Consider the following 23,265-nt stretch of genomic DNA (forward strand, 5'->3'; position numbering starts at 1 on the left):
AGCAATAAGATTGATTTGTTTGAAGATATAAGAGCTTCAATTAAAAAATCCAGTAAATGTTCCAATGTGACATCTTCTAGTAGCAACTCGGGACCAGGATCAATGTTGCTTGACCCTCTCCTTCTCTCACCTCCAAAAGCCTTCCAAACTCTTCATCTGCCTGAGCAGCCTTCTTATGAGCTTCCTTAGCCTTGAGCACATGCAACTTTGAGTGGTTATAGTAAGCAACAGGGAGCTGGAGACATGGTGACTAGCAAGAATACACGAGATTCAAGGCGAAGGCACATTAAGAATTGGTGCTAAAGATGGGCCAATCGAAGTGAAAGCTCGAGGACAGGGAACTCGACGAGCATCCATGGGACGAAGAGGAAGACAAGGCAACAGGGAGCAACGTTGCAAATATGGGAATTCTTCTTTGTTTGACTGAAGAAGAAGACTAGGTTCAGTTGCTTTAAGGGGAAGGGCAAAATAGTTTTTAAAAAAATCTAACCCACTGACATCACTAATTAATAGTTAGAGACCATATTTGATATGTTGGTACTTAGTGGGGTTGCATTAAAATAACGAGATAACTCAGGTCTTAGGGCGTGGCGCTGGTAATTTCCCAAAGAAGGTGGTAGACTAACTTATTTGGGTAGTAAAGTCGTGAGTTGGGTGTCCAAGCACTATTCCAACCAATCCATACTAAGAAAAAGCAAAGTGAGTCGAATCCAAAATGTGTTCCTTCCTCAATTCTATCAAACTCAGAAAGGATTTCTTATTCTTTGATAAGAGAGCATGAGAAAATGACAAAAAGAGGAACCCAGAATAAAATTCATAACTAAAGAGCAAGAGAAAGAAGAGGTAAAGGTCACAAAGGCGAGTGTTGGTTTCTGAGGAAGAGAGATGGAGATCGCAAAAAGAGAGCTTTAGCGTTCGCGGAAGAGCAGAGACATCCCACTCTCCTAAAGATTCCGAAAGAGCCCGCGGGATTCAACATCCTAGTCGTTGATATGGATTTCAAATAATGACCTACTCTCAGATGATAGTCGGGTTTTCGGTTGAACTGGGGGAAGTCGTTCAATGACTCAGATTCTGCTTCGTGAAATCAATGGTCACCAGAGAAGAAACGTTCCGCAAACCTATTTCACACGGAGTTGGGATCAGCTCCCCACATGGGGAGCAGTGTGGACAGATCCCTACCCTCCATGGTCTACGGGACCCATGCCCCGTGGAGGATTCAGATCTGTCCGCACCGTCCCTGGGGAGCTTCACTCGTACGTACCGCGACTACTCACCAACAAAAAAAAACCCCGCACTTTGGATCTGAAAAACAGTTCGCAACCCTAAGTCAAGACTTTAGACCCGCAATTCATTTCAGAATCCAATCTCTTCGGTTGCATTCTCAATCGTCATTCTCTTCGTTTGCATTGATCTATTTGGATCTGCGTGTCACTGAAATTTGAGCCTTGTCTGAGGCTCGAATCATCTAAGATGTCAATGGAATATGAGAATCCAGAAGAGGCAACCATGGTTGCAGGCCTCCTTCCCCTGGCTTCCGTCTCTCAGCAACCCTACGTTTCGGAACTCCTCTCGTTTACTCTTGATCGTCTTCACAAGGTTTTTCTTCTTAACAGTCGCTCCTGTTTCGTTGATTTCTCTAGAAAGCTACATAATGTATAAGATCGAATTTGTACTGATTTCAGGAACCGGAGCTTCTCCGTGTAGATGCCGAGCGTATTCGGCGGCAAATGCAAGAGGTGGCGGTTGGGAATTACCGTGCCTTCATTGCCGCTGCCGATGCATTGCTCTCAATTAGAGAGGAGGTCACGGCAGTTGACAAACATCTTGAATCGCTGGTATTACTTTGATTCACTTGATTCCTTGTTTTAAATTGTTACGAGATAACTGCTTCGTATCCATAATTTGTGCACTTCATTATGAGATAACATCACTGCGTCTTATCCACAATTGGTGCAATTCACATTGACAATTATACTTTTATAATTTCCTCTCTCTCCACAGCTGCTAAATTGTTTTATCCTTCGGTGGATAAGCTCGGTTTGGGTGGATACCTGCCTGACCTGAGCAGCAAAAGGGGAATATGCAATGTTCATGTTTACAGCCTCCAACCATCAGCTTCAACATATATTGAATAAACTGCTATAGATGGTTCTAGGATACCTCAACAATTCTACATTTACATTACAGCAGTTCTGACTTTTCTGCAGACTTGTTATTTTAGTTTATTAGCAAGACTAATATTTAGCTTCTGATGGAGTAATATGCCTCACAGTTTGGATTGAAACTCATTGTGTGAATAGCTTGAACATTTCTGGAGGAAAATCATTTGTTCTCTTATTTTATGTTTCCATATTAGCATACTGCTGCCTTGTTTAAAAAAAAAACCCGACTAAACAGCTGGGCAGTTCACATGCCTTATATAGAGAGAATGTGTAAGCTAAATGAGTATCTTCAGCTGGGTATGTTATCAGAACAGAATGATGAATTATCTACGGATGCTTCTTCTTGAACTTAGGGGTAGCATCAACAGGTCAGTAGATGAGGGAAAGTTGAATAAAATGGTTTTGTCATGTTTAGTAAAGAGTGGACAAGTCTTGGCGCAACGGTTACGTTGTGCTATTGCAACCTGTTGGTTGCGGGTTCAAAATTTGGAAACAGCCTCTCCTGCAAAGCAGGGGGTAAGTCTGTGTACATTTGCCTCTCCCAGACCCGGTTGTAGTGGAAACCTCGTGCACTGGGACACGCTCTTTCTCTTTCTTTGTTTGTCATGTGTAGTAAAGAGAAATGACTTGAACTAGCTGTAATAATTTGGTGCAAGTTGAAGGCTCTAAAAGGACAAGGAAAGGCCTAGAAGGATGTGGTAAAGGTTCTGCTACATAAGATTTTTAACTGAAGAGGTGGTTCTAGAAAAAGTGGACTGCAGAGCAGTAGCAAACCCAAAATAGTTGGGATAAGGATTTGTTGAATCGAGTTGTGTGTTAATAAGAATGGCAGCCTCCTTAACTCTCCATGTTATTTGGAGAGCTTTTGGTTTTTTTTTTTAATGTTATGAGCAAGTCTTGACTATGAACAGTTACTGATATGTTAGTTCTTTAGGGTCATATGCTTATAAATTGGTACCTAGCCTTTTCTGAAGTATATGCATTTATTCATATGATTGTGTATGTACTAGTTTTTCCTAATATTATAAGATGCATTCTAGTCTAACAAACTTTGGAAACTGAGTTTCCTTTGCTATCCATTTTTTGCAGATAACTGATATTCCAAAGCTCACATCAGGTTGCACTGAGTTCATTGACTCTGCACAACATATTTTGGAGAAGAGAAAGCTGAATCAAACATTGCTAGCCAATCATAGTATTTTGCTTGACTTGCTTGAAATTCCCCAGCTTATGGACACGTATGTGTTTGGTTATATAATTTTAATTATTTTTTAACTCAATAGCTGGCCAATATGTTACAGATCCCCCAATAGGCTTTAGTTTTTGTAAGGTCTTTACTGAAGGGTTCTCTTTGTTAATCTTCTGAAATGAATAAGAAATTTCTTGGAGATTAATGATCGATATTAACATGTGTATGATAGTGGGTGCAGTTCCAGTATGTGTCTAAGAGTTGAATCTTTTATACGGTAAAGCCTTGGATGCTTGGACTAGGCTTAAATGAATTCACCAACTAGGTACATATGATGGGGCTTTGAATAACAGCTGAGGGCAAATAAAAATTTCCAAGAGTTGGAAAGTAGATAATCTATATGTGTTCATTTCTGGTATACGAGGATGGAAAAACAGTTAGCAACAAAAGACTGGGCTCATGAACATTCATCAGCAAAAAAGAAAAAAGAAAGAAAGAAAGAAAAGAGAATGTTTTCATGAATGAACAACATGACATTAAAAAAATCCAAATTTAAGAATGCATTATGCTAAAAGGACATGGATTTACTGGTTGGGTGTTGCATAAACTATAGTTGGTATTTTATGACAATTGGATGTGTACCCATTGCATAAAATTCAAACTCAAAAAAGAAAAAAAGGGATAAATTTGGAGGATAAAAAAAGACACCTCTATGATGTCTTTGTCCTGTTGTATCTGACATGGGTACTTCGATAAAATAAAATTAGGAACTCCTGGTGTCTTAGAATCAATGACTAATGGTTCAGTGAGAGAGAGGAAAATTTTGTCTTACATTAGCATCAGAACAGCATTCCTCAGAGATTTTTGGGTGAGAATCTGAATAGTGCACCTTTTGGGTCATTGAGTGATTTGTTGTTTGCTATCACAGTAACTTTGTGATCTTTCTTTTGTTGGCGGCATTTTATTTTTCTCCAATTTCTGTATGACACTCCATATTTTTCTTTAGGATCATTGCTTAGAAACGCCTCCAATGTCCTTCTTCCCACAGATGTGTAAGAAATGGAAATTATGATGAAGCTCTTGACTTAGAAGCCTTTGTTTGCAAACTGTCAACAATGCATCCAAAGTAAGTTTCACTTTATCTTTTTATTTATTTGTTTTGAACCAAAACTTGTTATGGATTTAAACCTCATTATAGTAGCTAACAGTGGCTTCTTTTCATCTTGTTTTTTGTTTTGTGTTTTTTCTCCTCCCTCTTTGTTAGGATACCTGCCATTCAAGCATTAGCAGCAGAAGTTAGACAGACAACCCAATCTCTTCTTTCTCAGCTTCTGCAAAAACTTCGATCAAATATTGAGGTACCTTTGGCAGCCTTGGATAAAAGAATAGATGGATGTGAGAAAACTACTTTCTGTTTTCTATTCTAACTTAAATGGATTTATCAAAAGTTGACTTAAATGGGGTGGACATGTTCTCCAGTAGAGTCCATTGTTCTGGATATGTTAAGCTCTGGAAAAGTAACATTCATTGGTAAACTGGGTTGAAAATCTTGCAGTTGCCGGAATGTCTTCGTATTATCGGGTATTTACGGCGTATAGGAGTATTTAGTGAGTCGGAACTGCGCCTTCAGGTATGGTTTGTGTGTGATTGCTACACATATTTCGGCTTTGCCTGTATAGGTTTCTGAGTTAATAATTCTGACTGGCTATACAGGACAGTCAAATTACTCAAAGTTAGCTGTTGATGATGATATCTGATGTTCCTCATGCTGACAACGTTCTTATGTAAATCTGAGGATGTCCTTTTTTTCTTCTTTATTTCTGACAAGGTTCTTTGCACTGGGAACAGTTTTTAAGATGCAGAGAAGCATGGCTTGCTGGAATTCTTGATGACCTGGACCAGAGAAATGTCTATGAGTACTTGAAAGGAATGGTGAATTGTCATCGAACGCATCTCCTAAATGCAGTTAATCAGTACAGAGCTTTATTTTCTGATGATAAATCTGAAAGTGAAGAAAACTATGATGGCGGGCTTCTTTATAGTTGGGCTATGCATCAAATTACCTCACATCTTAGAACTTTAAAGACCATGTTGCCCAAGATTACTGATGGCGGATCTTTATCAAACATACTGGACCAGTGTATGGTGAGAATGTCTCCATTGAAGTCTTATCTGTGTGGCTTAATGTTTGCTTCGGCCTTTGCTTCTTTACGTCATGTAGGATTTTTTCTTGTGAGATGATTTGTGAAAAGGTGAACTCATGGTTTACCTGACTATGTGATCACTTTGTTGCATGTATTATCCTTCACTGTGTATGCAATCTGGAGACCCTAGTTATTAAACTTGGAGTAAGTCATTGACTGGTCTGGGATCCATGTTCCAGGTTGAATGATTTGACCATTAGGTCAAATGGGTCAACCCATCTTGATGTACTTATTAAGAAAAAACAAAAAGCTGGGTTTCTTAGGCCAAACTGAATTAAACTATTACATTAGAGTGAAACATGATACTTGGAGGGCACTTTCTATCTGATGCATTGGGTCCAAGACAAACTCCTGCATACTGGTATCTACAAACTTAGGCATACCACCCAACAGATTTCCTATAGCCAATGTCTCCAGTTAGTATCTGTATATGATGATGTACATGTTTTTATTTTTTCCCCCCTAAATTGTATATATGGCAACTCAATGTATGCTAACCCCCCCCCCCCCCAAAAAAAAAAGAAAGAGAAAAAAGAATGCTTAACCTGAGACTTAATGAGGGTTACTGTTTCTCTGATGAATAAAAGAAGTGTGTCTGTAACATCTTCTGTGGGGTCTTTGCTGAAATTAATGCCCCTCTTTTCACAGTATTGCGCTGTGGGTCTTGGTTTGGTTGGACTTGATTTTAGGGGCTTGCTTCCGTCGCTTTTTGAAGGGTAACAAACCTTTAATTTCTCCTTTTTACACAACCTTCAGCATTCCAACATTTTAATTAGCTAACTTTATTTGGCTGTTTCACAGTGCAGTGCTCAACTTATTCTCAAAGAACATGAGTACAGCAGTTGAAGATTTCCAGGTCTGATAGTAGCATAAAATTAGTCTTTGGATTGTATTACTGTATAGAAAATTTTTGGTTTTTCTTCAGAAACAATCTTCTTATCATCTGAAAATTGAATTCAGTTCAAAAAATGGGCGATTAGGTTGACATGTTTCATTGAAAAGAACAACCTATTTGGCTTTATGAGTGGTTTATAATTTGCAGCTGTTATTATTATTGCTACTTTTTTTATCGTCATTGTCATTATTACTGATTTGCTGAATGATTGAATGAGATAGTTTTGAAGTGTTTCATAATTTTAAACTGTTACTACTGCCATTGTTCTCTATCAGATAGTCCTGGATTCCCATCGTTGGGTCCCATTACCAGCTGTTGGCTTCCCAGCCAATGGTGTAACTGAGGAAAGTCAGGAAGATGTGACTCCACCTTCTTATTTAATGGAACATCCACCTCTTGCGGTGTTTGTTAATGGTAAGTCTGGTTAATTTGCAATTTGTCTTTGCTATTGAATTCTTTCTTGGATCAGGATTCAGAGTAGTTATTTTCATTCTGATACCCTTTAATTTTCATTTTAAGAAAGTTGGGGATAGCAAAAATTAATAAGATTGAAACTTTATTTGATATGCCATTGACTAACAGGATTCAGAGTAGTTATTTTCATTCTCATACCCTTTAATTTTCATTTTAAGAAAGTTGGGCATAGCAAAAATTAATAAGATTGAAACTTTATTTGATATGCCATTGACTACCAGTTTTCATTCTTCTACTTGAAATTGAGCTAGGATCAGGCTAGAACCCTACCTTATACCATTGAGAAAATCTTTCCTATATGCAACCATTGATGTCTTGTAAGATAATTTCCAAAATTCAATTTGGAAATGTTAGGGAGCAAGAGTTCCTTTCATGCATTGTTGCTACCTCTGGTGACATCTTCTTAATTCAAGTAATCTTAATGCAATTGTTTCTTGATAATTATTTTGTTTACAATTCCTAGTATTTTTTATGCTCAATTTTTAAATAACTTGAGAAGAAGCTTTGAGGCTTGAGCTGTTTTAAGTATGGTAGTTTTCTAATTATTACAGAGTGAATTAGTCTTTTTTGATCCTGAAGTTTTTCGATCTTAGCTGCTGATGCGTAAAACAGACAACAGTAAACCTTGATTACAACAACAACAACAACAACAACTCAGCCTTATCCCAACTAAATGGGGTCGGCTACACGGATCCTTTCACACCAAAAAAAAAAAAAAAAAAAAAAACACTGAGGTCCTCGCTAAAGGAAAGGAAAGGAAAGTAAGAGGGATGAAGAGTAAAAAAGAAGAAATGGGATAAGAAAAGTGAGGGATGGAAAATGGAAAATGAAAAATGAAAGTAAGAAGAAAGAGGATAGCCCAAGAGATCAGGAAAATCTCCGTTACATGGTGTCGATAACGTGGATCCTTGCCCTCCAATAGGCTCTATCTGAGGTCATACTTGGCACAAGACCCAGACTATGCATGTCACTCTTCACAACCTCACTTATGGTCATTTTATGCCTGCCCCTAGCTCTTTTAGCTCCTTCAATCGGCATTAGATTACTCCGCCTTACTGGGGCGTCCCTAGGCCTCCGCCAAACCACCTTAGACGACAGTCTCGGAGCTTGTTGCTAATCAAGGCAACTCCCACATCAGCTCTAATACATTCGTTCCTCACTTTATCCTTCCTAGTTTTGCTGCACATCTATCTTAACATCTTCATCTCTACAACACATAGCTTTGCTATATAGCACTTCTTAACTGCCCAACAGTCCACCCCATACATCATAGCAGGTCAGACAACAGTCCTATAGAACTTTCCTTTAAGTTTTGAAGGAATGTGTCGCTCACACTATACTCCGGTCGCACCTCTTCACTTTATCCATCCCATTTTAATTCTTTGTGAAACACCATCATCTATGTCATCTTCTTTGTGTATGATAGATCCAAAATATCTGAAATAGTCATTTGGCGTTATCTCGCTCTCCTCAATTTTCACCATGTCATCATCCATCATAGTGTGACTAAAGTTACACCTCATGTATTCTGTATTTGATCTACTAATCTTAAAGCCTCTTGTTTCCAGGGTCGATCTCCACAATTTTGGTGGGTTTGAGTTTGATAGTCCGGGCCATGTTGTCTCGTCAGTTAAAGGATGAAAATTCTAAAAGTAAAAAAAACCCAAGCATAACAGGGACAACAATCACAAAAACTGTGATATCATAGGATTTTTTTCATGCCCTAGTTTTACATGGAGAGAGTCGGAAGAAGTATTATGATGTACAGTTATCCACAATGCTTGGTTTGTTTTTCTCACCAAAAGATGTTGCTTGTAATACCTTAAGAACATCCCTTTCTCACTTGTTTCCCTCTCCTTGTTGGTTGCAGGTGTCTCAGCAGCTATGAATGAATTACGGCCTTGTGCCCCATTGAGCTTGAAACATATGCTGGCACAAGAACTTTTAAAGGGATTACAAGCTGTTTCTGACTCCTTATTGAAGTACAATGCAACTAAGATGCTTAGAGAAAATGAGTCCATACTTTTTCTCTCACTCTGCCGAGCATTTATTGAGGTAAGATCCGAACTGAGACTGAGGTTTGTTTGTAACCTGTACTTAATTATCAGTAGTGATTGTCAGCCTGTTTCTTTGAAACACTACATTTCTAGGTTGTCTATCCACATTGTGCAACTTGTTTTGGTCGCTGTTATCCTGGTGGAGCTGCTTTGATCACAGAATCAAAGAGTTTATTTGATGGAGTAAGCCGGCTATTGTCAGTCTCTCCTGCCAGAGAACTATCCAATCGGGTTGAGCATGTGGAGGAAAAAAATGCTGCTGAGAATGGTGGAGATATTTCTGAAGTGGACAATGGAGTTATACATGAAGCTGAGCAGACAGGAAAAGAGGGTTCGGATGGTACTACCACAGAGACTGTTGGAAGTTCTGCATAAATGCTTGAACTGAATTCATGGAGGTGCGTTTGTAATTTTGAGGAAGGCTGTTCTCATCTGTTTTTTATATCTAACCCAAAGGAAAAAAGAAAGCATGGGAAAACAGGAACTTATACAGGAGAATGGAGTGCTTTGTTAAAGGGGTAACAACCCTGTGGATTGGAGGTGTTGAAACACATTCTCTGACCAGATTATCATCCAATTGCCAACAAAAGAAATAGAAAAGTTTTTTGGGGAAACAATACAAGCTGCAATGAAATAGTGGGCGGAAGAAAGTTAAGAATCCGAATAATATATTGAATGGGAATTATTGATTTAAAAAAAAGAAAAGAGAGAGGACTTTGAAAACTACGCTCCGAGATCAGTTTCAGGTCAGTCCATTTGATGCGTCCTCTTCACCATTTATTTAAACCAGAAATTTTTTTTATCCTTTTTTATTAATGGATTTGTTTCCCTTTCTTATCTCACTTTTTTCTTTTTATCTGCAGTGACTGGAACAGGGCAGTGAGAGCTGTTCATACTCAAAAGAAACATTGAAATGGAGGTGATGCAGTTTAGAGCCAGAGATGAAGTCGAGGTCTTCTATGTAGTTGAATGGAGAGTGGAAGCTGGTGGATGGGTTCCTACGACCGTATTGAAGGTGTACGGATCCGAATATGAGGTAGAGACTAGGACGATGTTAGAGATAGATAGGATGGAAATGCATGTTGAAGCTTCTAAAATAAGACCTCAGCCCCTCCTCTTCCGAAGGAGGTAAACGATTGGATCTTGGAGGAAGGCCAAGTTATTACGAATATTTCCCAGTGAAAATGGAAATCCCAATGAAAATGGAAAATATTTCCCAGTGATCCACCAGTTATTAACACATCTCAATAACTTGGCCTTCTTCCAAGATCCGATTGTTTTCCTCCTCCTCTGGAAGAGGAGGGGCTGAGGTCTTGTTTTAGAAGCTTCAACACGCATTTTCATCCTATCTATCTTTAACACCGTCCTAGTCTCTACCTCATATTCGGATCCGTACACCTTCAATACGGTCGCAGGAACCCATCCACCAGCGTCCACTCTCCATTCAATTACATAGATGACCTGGACTGCATCTCTTGCTCTAAACTGCATCACCTCCATTTCAGTGTTTCTTTTGAGTATGAACAGCTCTCACTGCCCTGTTCTAGTCCCTGGAGATAAAAAAAAAAACCAGAAAGTGAGATACGAAAGGAAACAAATCCATTAATAAAAAAAATAGAAGATAAAAAGATGAGGACGACTCCCCTCTTTAATTTCTCTACTTTGCTCTACGCCTGTCTTTTTCTTCCCGTTCCAGATCGGAGCGTAGTTTTCGAAGTCCTCTCTCTCTTGTTTTTTTGTAAGGGTATTTGTGTCAAGTACATAATGTTATGCACTTGGCGATAGTAGTTTCTTGTGGTTCTTTATTTTTTGTAGTTTCTAGTTATGTTTCCTAGTTGAACTCTTGAATTGTAATTGCTAAGATATAAATATATGGTTTAGGGGTGAGGTTTTACTCACCCGACTCTGGCCATCTCTGCAGAGTTTTATCATCTTCTCCAGCCACTTCTGTTTCTTCTCTTCTGTCTTTTTACTTGCTGGATTACTGGTTTACTGTGCTTATTCTCGTTACAGTTTTCAACCAAAAAGAAAAAGAGAAGCTATGAATATAGGCTTTTGCTGACTTTCAAATGTTAAATCTCAGTTACTGAGAGAGTGAAATATGCGCTGGTTAGAAATCAGAATCGAATAAGCTGTGATCGATCTCAATTCTGGACGAACGGTCGATTCTAGGATTTTTGGGACTGGATTGTCAAATATTGGGATCGGTTTGGCAGATGATCGATTCAACCCCTGATTACGAGTTTAAAATCTTTGATAATGGGACATCGGATTTGCATTTTTTTTGGAGGTTGGAATTGTAGAGGGTTAGGAAGTTTAAAAATTAAAGAAACAGAATATGAAGAAATAGAAACCCTAAAAAAAATTTCCAGTTTTTAAATTTGGACCTTTCATGGATGATCAAGCTTTTAAAAGTGGGAATCGGAAATGGTTTCAATTCGGATCCGAATGGAATTGGCTGGAATCAATCCCAACCACACTAGAGTTATGAAGTATGTTGAATTCACTAGAGCATACTTGCGTTTCAAATCAATATTTGAAATTTCATTTGTTTTAATAATAATCTCTAGAAAATACAAATCATTTCGTAAATATTCATAAACAACTAAAATATTATTCAAAAGAATTGCAAGTTTTAATGAAAAATGAAAAACATAACTGTTTGAAACTAATTTCAGATAAAATATTATGCTCCTCTTAAATGAGAGAATATAGAAACAATATTTCAAAACTAAAACAGGAGAATCTGATTCTAATATAATAGTTTCTACAACCATCGCCATGGCTTCAATTTCAGTGCCTATCTTGAGACACATTTCATTCCTGTTCAGTCTTCTTGTCAACTTGAACTCCTGCAACATATTGCAAATATGTGTAGTGGACCCAGAGTCCACAAGCCACGAATTAGTGTGTTCAAAAGCCAAGTTAGACTCATAAAGAACAAAAGTATCAAAAGTACCTTTTGAATTCTTTCCTTTGTCCTCTGGCTTCTTCTTTAAACTTACCAGGTATGCATGACAGTTACACTTCCAGTGTCCCTTCTTGTCATAGTAGAAACACTTTCCCTTTTCAACCTTCTTGTTGTTTTTCCATTTCCCCTTGTGACACCGAGTTTGCCGTTATGTTTTTTCTTCTTGCTACCTTTCGGTCCGAAAGAAGACCTAACTTGAGTGGTAAAGATTTCTGTCTTCTATTTCTTTAAACTTGATTCTACTTCACTCAACATATTTTCCAGTTTTGTGAGATCCACAACAATCTTATTAATGTCGAGATAGAGAGCAAATGGGGAATAAGCTGAGGGACGAAAAATCAGAATGACGTCCTTCTTATATAATAGGGAAAGTTTGGTTCCTAGGGCCTCCAATTCAGAGAAGAGGCTTTTCATCTTCATTACATGATCTACCACTGGAGTCTCATCTACCAACTTGGTAAGCTGGTGATGAGCATGCCAGCTCTGCTTACCATATACTTCCTTAAGTTCATCTAACATACTACTAGCTATTGGTAGGTTTTTAATGGTACTAACTATTGACTTTTCTACTGACTTGAGGATGAGCAAGTTTTCCTTGGAGTCCTCCCTCCAATACTTCTGATAAGCCAGCTCTTTCTCAATCTCATCATAATAGGGAAGTCTAGCGGCACCGCTAGGTCTTCGTCACCGCCACCATCGCTGCCGCTCAAGCATTGGCGGCGCCACCGAACCCTGGGGACCCTCTATAAATAAAGGGCCTCTCTTTTGAAAAATAGACTAAAATAGAAAGAAAAAAACTGTTAATGTCCCAAAGAGATTGAAAAGACAAGAACAAAAGCATGAGGTTTTGGTCCCTAGAGAGGTTCTATCCATTTTTCTTTTTAGGCTTTATATATTTTTTGTTTATTTTGGCCCTCAAGGGCCCTATTGTTGACTAAGGAGCGGAAGCCTGCCGGTGTCTAAGAAACCCTATTGGTGTCTAATAAAATATAACGCCGTGGTATCGTCCGAAGTGTGAGCAATATTCTCTTTCATCCCCAGTGACATTGTTACTCTGCTCGAAGCCCGAGTAGCAGGAGTCCCACTTATAGTCATTACTCTACCCGAACTCTGAGTTATGAGATCCCCTTTTACAATGGTGTAGCTGCTGTTCTGCCCAAAGTTTGAGTAGTGGAACACCTCATTTATAGTCGTTATTCTTCCTGTCAAGAGAGAGGCCAGTAGTTTGTCCATCTCCACCTGAGCCGAGTGGTACCATATTTCACATTTTTGGTAAATTTCACTGTCAAGTACATATTTTCATTTTATTTATTTATTTTGGTACAATGTGTATTGTTTAAGTATATTTTTATTCTTTTTCATTATTTTAAATATATATTTATCATCTTATATATTAGTACCCACAGTAAATAATCCAGATCATGACCTCTTCTATCCAATGGTCAGAATAACCATATCATTTGCCTATGTAAGAGGATGCATAGGAAAGATTTATATCACATGTATGTAGTTTTTCTTTCTCCTTTTTATTATTCAATGTTATAATTTGTTTAAACTATTCTACGAAAAAGCAGATATTTTGTTCCTCAATTAAAAGATTTTTTTTTTGTTTGGGAGGGGGAGGGGGTCAAGCACGGCCGCACGGAAGGAGACAGATTACAAAGAGTCAAATAAGGGGTTTTATGTCATTTCGGTCTCTATTGTGAGAGAGGGACAGGACCGTGCACGGTGTATGCTGTTCACGGAACCTTCTGCTGTGACCTTTTACGCGTAAAGGATTAAATAATAAATCAAATTGGGGAAAGTATATTGTACTCCCTGCAATAGTTTATAACCATGGAACATAATGCGATAGAGAGGGCTGGAGCCCTAGGGATATATCTATATTGCCAGATGGTGATGGGAGTGGCCATCCAGATCCCTCAATATTATTGGCCACTTAGGTCGGTTTAAAAGACCTCTTGCGGAAGACCCTTTGATTGGAATGGGGTATTAATTAATAATACAATATTCTGATCGGATGGATGGCACGTGTTCTTGAGAGAGAACACAGTTCCTTCTTTATTGACGTCTGAGTCTGACTATGATCCTACAGAGAATATAACTCATGAATCATGACTGTTCTACACCATAAACATTAAATTGATTGAAAAAGGCATAAAAATTTAAATTTAAAATTAAATAAAGGAAGAATTCACTGTTGAATGGAACAGTGGGTCCCACAGGATTTTATAAGTCTGCTCAGTTATCTGGAAGGGGAATTTTATGTTTGAAGAGTTAATTTTCATGTTGCGTGATAGAATTATATATTGGAGATAAATCTTCATATAAGTCTTTTTTTTTTATGAAAATTAAAATAGAAAGTTGTCTATATCATCCACTACAACAACATAATTTTAATCTGGCATTTCTTCCTTTCATTCGAATCATCTAAGCATAATTGGATCGTAGGTCCTTTGGGACTGAGAACTCTTCATTGACAAATCTTTGTGCCACCTTTCTCAATGACAGATCTCTTGATAAAAATCTCTTTCATGTTATTGTATTTGGCATGTTCGGAACAAAGTCCTTAAACGCTTAACTAAGTCTGACCCAAATTTGGTTCTCATCTCTATATCAAGTTGGATTGATGATCTTAATATCCGGCCCCTATGATGTATATCCATTGTGATGTATTTCTTGAGTTTATGACTGATCCCTTATATATTCCTCCAGTTGAACACATTTCCCTTTTTACGTATCTAATTTTAATTTGTGTAGGAATTGTTAACTCAGCCATAAACATCTCTGCTCGTTTTATTGCATTTTGGTTGAAGGATATTTTGTTTTGGTAGCTGTAGAAATTTTGAATTCAGGAGATAATCTGGTGGAAACAGAACTCACTAGTTTGGCATTGGACTTTTCTCCGTTTGCTGCTGCAACATTTAATGATTTCAAGAACTTTTTTTTTGTGTTAATATGATTAACAAACTTAAGGGTATCTTTAGAATTATGGCTTACACTGCTATGGTTAGACAATATACTTTTTGTATCATGGCCCTAATGTAAACATTTCTAATATCTACTTAATTTTTTTCGCGTAAAAAAATAAAAACAACATATAATTTCAAAGAGTGGGTTTTCATTTCAGCCCTACAACATCCATAAGTTTAAACAAGGGTAAATTTCTTTCACTACCCTAAACTTTTACACTCTATTTACTCAAACTCTCCCTGTCACAAGTTCCACTTCTGATTCCCCCCAAAAATGAATTTGTACATTTTTTACTGTCCTGTTATTTTGAAATGACCAAATTACCCCTCCTATTAACCTATTAATCGATTCTCTCATAAACAATTGTTAATTCCTTGGCCTACCCAATTCTCTTCTAAGTCTACCATCACTCCCACCCACCTTACAAATCCTGCCTCTACCCCTGCCCCCACCCTCTGACATCTCCCCCAACCATCTACCCCACCTTCCCTCTGTCTTGAGCCATCCCCTTTGTATTGCCACCCCACCCCCTCTCCAACGCCGCCCTAACCCCTCTATGCAGCTCCCAACCCCATCCCCTGTACACAATTGCTTCGTGTTGAATGGGATTTATATCCTCTTCAATTCCCTAAAGATGTAGTGCGATGCAGTTTAGGGCTGAGAGTTTGACACTTGGCAGGTGCGACATCCAACAGTCTGAGCTTAATTGTCCTAGGTTTTTTTTTTCTTCTTGAGCTTTGCACCATTGGATGCCACGCCTGTCAAGTGTGGAACTCTCAACCCCGAACTGCACCACGCTAAATCTTTAGGGAATTGTAGAGGATTTTTTTTTTTTCCGTGTTGAATGTGAGTTTTTCTCTGCCCTTGAATTAAGTTGAACTGGTGAGTATTAATAGAGTATGTAGTAGTTATTTTTTTTTTGGTAAACAAATCTTTATTTAGAATAAGACATGCAAATCTCATGGCGGCAGTGAGAAACACAACTCATGCAATCATGGAGTGGAAAGGGGTCAATCAGTCGCACATGTTAACGACAAAGCCCTCTTAGCCAAGGAGTCAGCCACGTTGTTAATCTCCCATGGAATAAAAAAGAAACAACAAGATACAAAAGAAGAAGAGAGGTGAATGATGTCAATGGAGTATTAGATGTCATGAATCATGATGGTGGTTATGTAACTTATCATGGAACATGAATAGTAGTTGTTAGAAAAATAGATATGATGATGCTTTGAATCCCCACAAACTTTTATTTGAGAAAGAGGATCGACGGTCTCTAAATTACACCAAGAGCTTTGAATCCCCACAAACTTATCCCTTTTTTCTTTTTTTTTTTTTTTTTTTTATCTTTTTCCTTGTCTCTTTTTCTATTTTATTTTCTAATTTATCTCTTCCCTCTCCCGTGCACGCATCAAACAAAGAAGGTCAAGAGATTCAAGAATTCTAATCAATCAATCAATCTTCAGCCAAACACAAAGGGAACCTGAAGCAAATTCATATAGTAATAATATATTTTTATTTTGGGTACAAAAAATTCATATAGTATAGCTTCAATGAACAAAGATTGAGTCCATATACATATATACCACAAATAATTCACAAAATATAAAGAGTAAGATCAGAAATAATGAAAGAGAGAGAGAGAGAGAGAGAGAGAGAGAGAGTAGGAATTAATATAATCAAATCCCTATCCCCTACCATGGTTGCAGATTACCACTACAGCTCTTCGATACAACATTCGCATTTACAGTACTACTAATCACAACATTGCAATTCACCTTAACCTTAAATTCCCAACTAGTCACAGCACCAATCTTCAACTTCGCAGGAACAGTAATATTCAAAACCAAAGGTATATTCCCTGAACTCAAAGTAATATTCAAAGCATTCGTATAAGGAACAGTCCCTGTAGTTTGGACATCGAAAACCGTAACGTTCTGTGTTGGTTGATAAAACACAGGAAGAGATCCATTGGCGAGTTGTTGCAAACTTGAAGTAGAAATATTAACAGAGCTTCCTGAATCATAATAGATTCCGATCTTCGTGTTACTGTTATTAGCTGAGAGTGTGATATCGAATTCGGAAGACAAAGTTAAGTTATTTGTCCCAATTCCGTTCAAATTTATGCCTTTGGCTGAGAGATTATCGACAGAATAGGTTGGGATTTTGGGCTGGACGACTAAGTAGAAGACAAGAGCGGCAATGCCGAGGAGGATTGCAAGAATGAAGATGAAGCCGAAGCAGCAGCATAAGCAACGACAACAACGACCACCGCAGCGGCGAGGTTTCCTGAGATTGTTGTAGTTTTCGTAGCGAGCAGTGGCGTCAGGTGGTGGGACTCTGAAGATTTGATCTTTAGGTAATTGAACGTTGAAGGTTCCTGGTGGTAGGAGTGGTGGGGTTCCTGGTAGTGGTGGTGGGGGTTTCTCGAGCATGGGACGATCAGATTGTGATCGTAGGTTTAGGTCAGGTTTCTCTTCATTAGTGGGTGGGTTTGTGTATCTCGTCCAAGTTGGGTAAACTCTGTCTCCCATCTTGATGAGCTCTCTCAGCTTTGATTGGGGTGGGCAACTATGTACTCGTATTTATAGTTTCAATTTCAATATTTTTGGGTTACCAAAAATACTTAGTTGTAGAGATACTCTATATTTCAATTCACACACACAATACACAACACACGCTTGCTCCCTTTATTTATTTATTTATTTTTTAAGCTTGTTAACTGATATTTATTTCTTGGAGAAAAAGTATTTTGCTTGGGAGTGCGGCTCTGTTGAGGTATTGGTGTCTTGACTTCGGATGATGGATTACTGTGTGGAGCCTTTAGACTATCGTGGGGTACGGAGGGGGTTCAGGGGCGGCAATACCCGAGGAAAAGTTTTAAGGACTATATGGGTATTTTGATAAATTTCCTGTATAGGGTTTCGCTATAAATCTGTAGCGAGAATTGTTTCTTTGTATTGCAAATCTGAGAGAGGTGTGAGAACGAGTGACTGTAACCCTATTCTCCATTGATAATGAAACAGATCTTATCTCACCGTAGATGTGGGCAACCTTGTCGAACCACGTAAATCTTTGTGCGCATTGTGTGATTGCGTTTGCAATTTCCATTCTTCTCTGCATCGTGTCAAGTTTTACAGACTCCTACACTTGCATGGCAGCCAATAAGAATCCACATAGAAGCATCAATAAGAGCATCATTTTGCATTTCATTGGTGGTGGAGTGGTTATTTTGTACCCCGATGTGTTTAGACGCAGGCAGTACACTCCCATGGAGAAAATTTTCTTCTTTTTTTTTCTTTTAATTTTAAGAGCTGTGTTTTTCGATCAAAAATATTTTTCATTACAATCGATTTGATCAATACCACGGACTAAAACCTTGGTTAAACCCTAATTTATGTAGTTACATATATTAAGTTTCAGGGATTGAAAAAATCTTGTTGTAATTAAAGTTCGTGGAAAAAAAAACTGTAATTTTATATTGTTTTTTAGTATAACACATTTACAATTTCTCACTCCACCATCTTGAGTTCTAGCTATTGTTTCCAATATTTAAAATTGTGATACCAAGGTGCATGATCATGTATGGGGTGGATGCATGTCAATACATAGGAAGAATATTTTGATTGAATTACTTTTAAAATTTATTTCTTTCAAGCTACTTGGTTTAAAGTTTAGACTTTAGACATCTAGATTTCTTTTTTTTTTTTTTAAATAAATAATATTATAATGCCATTTGATAAAATACCTTACGAAAAAATCTTTGGTTGTCTTTTTTTTTTTTTTTATAAATAATTTTTAAATTGTTTTGCCCTGGTGGTGAACCGTTGTGCCTTGAAGTATAAAGGAATAAATAATAGGAAAAAAGAACAACGGCCGAGAGTGTGGTTCTTGCGTTTAGATACAGGCCCCTTCGAAAACAGACCTTTGCAAAATGGCCGCCTCACCCCAATGAAAAAAGCTGAAATTCCACACTTGTTGATGCTCCTATGCGCGATTTCATTGGACCCCATGCTAGTGTAGGAGCCACGCTCTCGGACAGAGAAATCTCCCCCTAAATAATAAATCAGATTGGTGAAAGAATACATTATACTCTCGGTAACAGTTTATAACCCTGAGACATAATGTGGTAGACAGGCCTAGATGCGTGTGGAGCTCATCTGTAGCGCGACACAGCGTGTAGCATACCATCCGACGGTCTGCATGTTGGGATGCACACGCTGTGTCGTGCTACAGAGGACCCAAATCCACCTAGATACATGTTGCAATATGGAGACAGGGAATGTGCAATTGACTTGGGTTTTATGCCCCCTTCAGAAGACCCTTGGATTGGAATATGATATTAATCAATAGGAGAAAAGTGTTCTATGTGGGGGGAGTGTACAGCCTACATCCAGACACAGTGGGGGGGGGGGGTGAAGACCTCCCTGTCCCTTATGAAAAGTGGAACTCCCGCCAACAAAATGCTTCTATACGAACTCTCATTGGCCTCGCACGTATGCAAGGACCACACTCCCCCTACAAAGAACCTTCCCCCTAATCAATAATATAAGATTTCAATCGGATGGATGATACATGTTCTTCGAAAAAGGGAGAAAACAGTTCATTGACCTTCCTTATTGACGTCTGACTATGTTCCGATAGTGTGTCGAACACTACATAAATCATGAGTCATGACTGTTCTAAAAGATAAAAATTAAAAATTAATTGAAAAAGGCATGCATAAGTGGCCGGGTCTGGTAACTGGTAACATAGCAATATAGCATGCAGATTGCGGTCGTTATATATTCTCAGATGGAAGGGGAAAGGTGGGTCCCACAGGATTGTATATACGGGATCATTCTCCTCTCAGGTTCCCTACCCGGTCAGGTGCGCAAGTTCCTCTCATAAGGGGGGAAATGACGACCTCACCCCCTACCCGAACACACTGCCCGGGTGGGGTGAGGTCGTCATTTCTGTCTCCTCTATAAGAGGAAACCTGAGAGGAGAAAAATTCGTATATACGTCTAACTTCTCATTTGAAAAAGGAATGTGGGTCTCACTTGCTCGTTTTTTAATTTATGTTTAGCATGAGCTGTTTTTATCTGTTGGCCACTTTGGCCGTGGGGGTATTTTTTTTTTATTAATTGAAAGAGATTTTATTGAAAAAGGGTGCAAGTAGTACATATGACATCTTGGTTACAAACTTCCAGAAACCATGGATTGAAAGATGGCAAAACTATCCTACTATCCTACTTGTCCAGGATATTGCCTTTCGAGTTAGGAAATGGGCAACATGATTCCATTCTCTAGATATGTGAGAGAAAACAGCAGATGTGAAGCTGGAAGCTATGTTGTGATTTGTGAATGTCACAAACTATGCTATCAATAGTAAAAAAAGGTGTTGTGATATGGCGAAGAAAATTGATCAAGACTAGACAATCTGATTCCACGATGATATGATTGAGGCCTTCTTCCCTCGTCGTAGGGGTATTTTCAAAGTTAGGCAATTGTAAGTGAGAATTAATTCTCTCCAATTCCTAAAGTTGTGCAGTGCGGCAGTGCTAGGTGGAGATGTCAACCAAGAAAGCATCAAACAACTAACAGTTATGAAGGCTGAGCTCCAGAATCCAAATCCTTCCCAACTATACAAGATGCTGATTAACTAATCTGAACTAGGAAATTAGAGAGCACTGTTTTTTTTTTAGTCAGCAAAAGAAAGGGTAGGACAATAGAAATTGGAGGATATAGAACCCAATAAAATGGGGAAGAAAAAAAAGAAAAGAAAAGGAAGAATAGAAAATCAGATTTTTAACCTAGTTCTCTCTAAAAACATGAAATTAGATTTTAAGAGGTTATAATATCAAGCAATGCATGTCTTAATTCCTGCACTAATGACACTTTATTCTTAGTGTGAGCAACAAATTCCTAAATCTTGTGATAGAGGAGAGTAGACGGGAAGAATGAGTGCCACCAAGCAAAGAAGAAATGGTATAGAGCTTTAAAGACCTAATGAGGAGAGAGAGTAGATCCTAATCTCTTAAATCCTGTTGGATGAAAAGCAGACTCAAGGAATAACTTAGAAAGAACCAAGCAACCGAGGGACATGTAAACAGAACAAATAAGAGAAGACGAGAAGAGAGAAAGAATGACTAGGTCAACTTGTCAGGTTCTGAACCATTAAACCGGCAAATCAATTTTGCACGAAAAAAAATGTAAACATGATATCGAAACGAATTTTTATCCTCTTAATTACACTGTTTGCACTTGACCTCAAGTACATCTAATAGAGGGAGGTGGATCCCATTTGGATCCCACCTCGGCCAGTGTGTTCGGATAAGGGATAGGATAGTCATTTTTGTCTCTTATGTTAGATGTATTTGAGGTCAAGTACGGGTAGTGTAATTGAGAGGATAAAGATCCATGGTCTTAAGGACAACATCGAGTGACACTACTCAATCCGTTAATTTTCTAACATAATTTTTGTCATAAGTTCTTAAAAGAGACAGTGCAAGTAATTGTTTGAATGCTCCTACCATAGAGGTAATTTTTTACTAATTTATATTTGATCTCTTAATATTTTGACATATATTTGCCACAATTCTGAAAATCTTAAAGACTCAGTTTATTGAGAGATCAAAATTTTAATATGGTTAGTAACCTTATGTTGGTGATGAAGAATCTAAGGAATATCTCCGACCTTGATAAGGTTGATCTATTTGGTGTTCTTACCATAAAAAACAAAACTATTTGGTGGTTCAAATAAAAATAAAAAAAATTGGTAAATACATGACATACGGGGCTTCAGGTTTTTATCGTTATTGACAATCCAATTGTTATGTACCATCTAGTTTGTCTCTCTCTGGATTGGAGATTGTTTTATTGGTTGAAGGACTTCGGTTATTTATTGGTTTTATTTCAGTCATCAAAATGGTCATTATTGAACAAATTGTTTAAGGATACCGAAAGAAAGATTAATAGAGGATTTCTCCTTTTACGTTTTCAATCAATGTGGATGAGACACCTGGACTTTACTAGAGTGGTTACATGTGCTTGGAAGCCTTTCCAAACTGGAGATGTGTAGCTGCCAATCTTCTTCGGAACTTATCTTCTTGTGAATGACTTTGAAGAAATGGAATGTTCACTCCTTCGGCCACCTTCAAAGGAGAATTGAGAACTTAAAAGGAGAGCTAGCTTACCTCCAAAACTTGTCTGTTTCAGCAACTTCTCAAGCCAAGGAGTATTCTTTTTTCTAATAATCTCAGACATGGAGTTTAGAATCAAAGTGAACTAATATCAGGGTGAAGAAAACTAATGCTGCTACAAAGTTCGAACAAAACATATAAGTATGTAATTGGAATTTAGACCTTCTTCAAGAATACTATGCAGTAAATGGGATTGCCAACCAAATCTGAACCTATTCGGTTTGGTTCGGTTACAGTTCTAATTTGGTTTCCAAATACGGCTCCAATTCGGTTTGGTTCAGTTCCATGCCTTTATTTTGTCGCTTTTGCCGCTTTGAATACTTACCGTTTACTAAACAAAAAATTTAAAAGATATAGGGTTTTGGATTGAGTGTGGTATTTGGTTCGGTTTCGGTTCAAACCACCAGACCTTGACATAAAACCGAAACCAAATTAAATTTGATTCGGCTTGGTTTTGGGTTCGGTTTGGTTTTGACACCCTTATTTCCTATGCCCTCTCACTGGGAACTGTGAAATGATGCCTCTGCCTCTTAGGTAGATACCCAAGCGTGCTCCCTCATTGGCCCAGACGCTTGTGTAAAGACCATGTGACCAAGTAGAGATCTCTTGCCCTAACATTAAATAAGAAGATTAGACTAGACCCATATGTACATTGCCCTAAGATCAGATTATTCGAGAAGAAGAACTCATAAAAAATTCACATAGAATCAGGTATGTGTGCCAACCAGGCCAGCCGTGGCGGGCTAGCTCATTAGAGAGGAGCCTGATCCCGATTGCCTTGGGGTGGATTTCTTTGGGATTGTTTCTTAGAATACGCTTATTGGAGATAGAGTTCTAAATATAACTTTTACCCAACCGTTTGAGTTATAATAGAAGATTCAAAACTTCAAACTAAAATGACTATTATAACCTCAAAAACTAATACAAGATGAGAAAAATAATGAGGGTCCCTGTGAATTTGTGAATTAGGTTACAACCGCGTCGGATTACATGTAAACAAACCCATATTTATATATGCCACAAATAATTCACAAAATATAGAATGGGTAGATTAGAAATAATGAAGATAGTATATTCCACATTGTCGTTAATCCTGTCTTTCATTAATGTACAAAACATATTGAAATTGATTGTCACCTTGTGCGTGAGAAGATAC

General features: G+C 38.0%; 2 protein-coding genes across 2 annotated transcripts; one reads left to right on the top strand and one right to left on the bottom strand.

Moving 5' to 3' along the window:
* The first annotated feature begins 1,419 nt into the window (after positions 1–1,419).
* LOC122669762 (conserved oligomeric Golgi complex subunit 8-like) lies at positions 1,420–9,495 on the top strand. Its single transcript, XM_043866610.1, has 12 exons — positions 1,420–1,599; positions 1,686–1,838; positions 3,255–3,403; positions 4,403–4,480; positions 4,619–4,712; positions 4,910–4,984; positions 5,203–5,499; positions 6,207–6,274; positions 6,360–6,414; positions 6,729–6,867; positions 8,798–8,982; positions 9,078–9,495. The coding sequence occupies exons 1-12, from the start codon at positions 1,474–1,476 to the stop codon at positions 9,357–9,359; spliced, it is 1,701 nt and encodes a 566-aa protein (XP_043722545.1). The 5' UTR covers positions 1,420–1,473; the 3' UTR covers positions 9,360–9,495.
* Positions 9,496–16,619: 7,124 nt separating this feature from the next.
* Positions 16,620–17,459, bottom strand: LOC122668770 (NDR1/HIN1-like protein 13). The gene has a single exon (XM_043865303.1). It carries the CDS (start codon positions 17,457–17,459, stop codon positions 16,620–16,622), a length of 840 nt encoding a protein of 279 aa, XP_043721238.1.
* Positions 17,460–23,265: the final 5,806 nt, after the last annotated feature.

This window comes from Telopea speciosissima, chromosome 7 (genome assembly GCF_018873765.1).
Source record: "Telopea speciosissima isolate NSW1024214 ecotype Mountain lineage chromosome 7, Tspe_v1, whole genome shotgun sequence".
In the NCBI taxonomy this organism is placed as follows: Eukaryota; Viridiplantae; Streptophyta; class Magnoliopsida; order Proteales; family Proteaceae; genus Telopea; species Telopea speciosissima.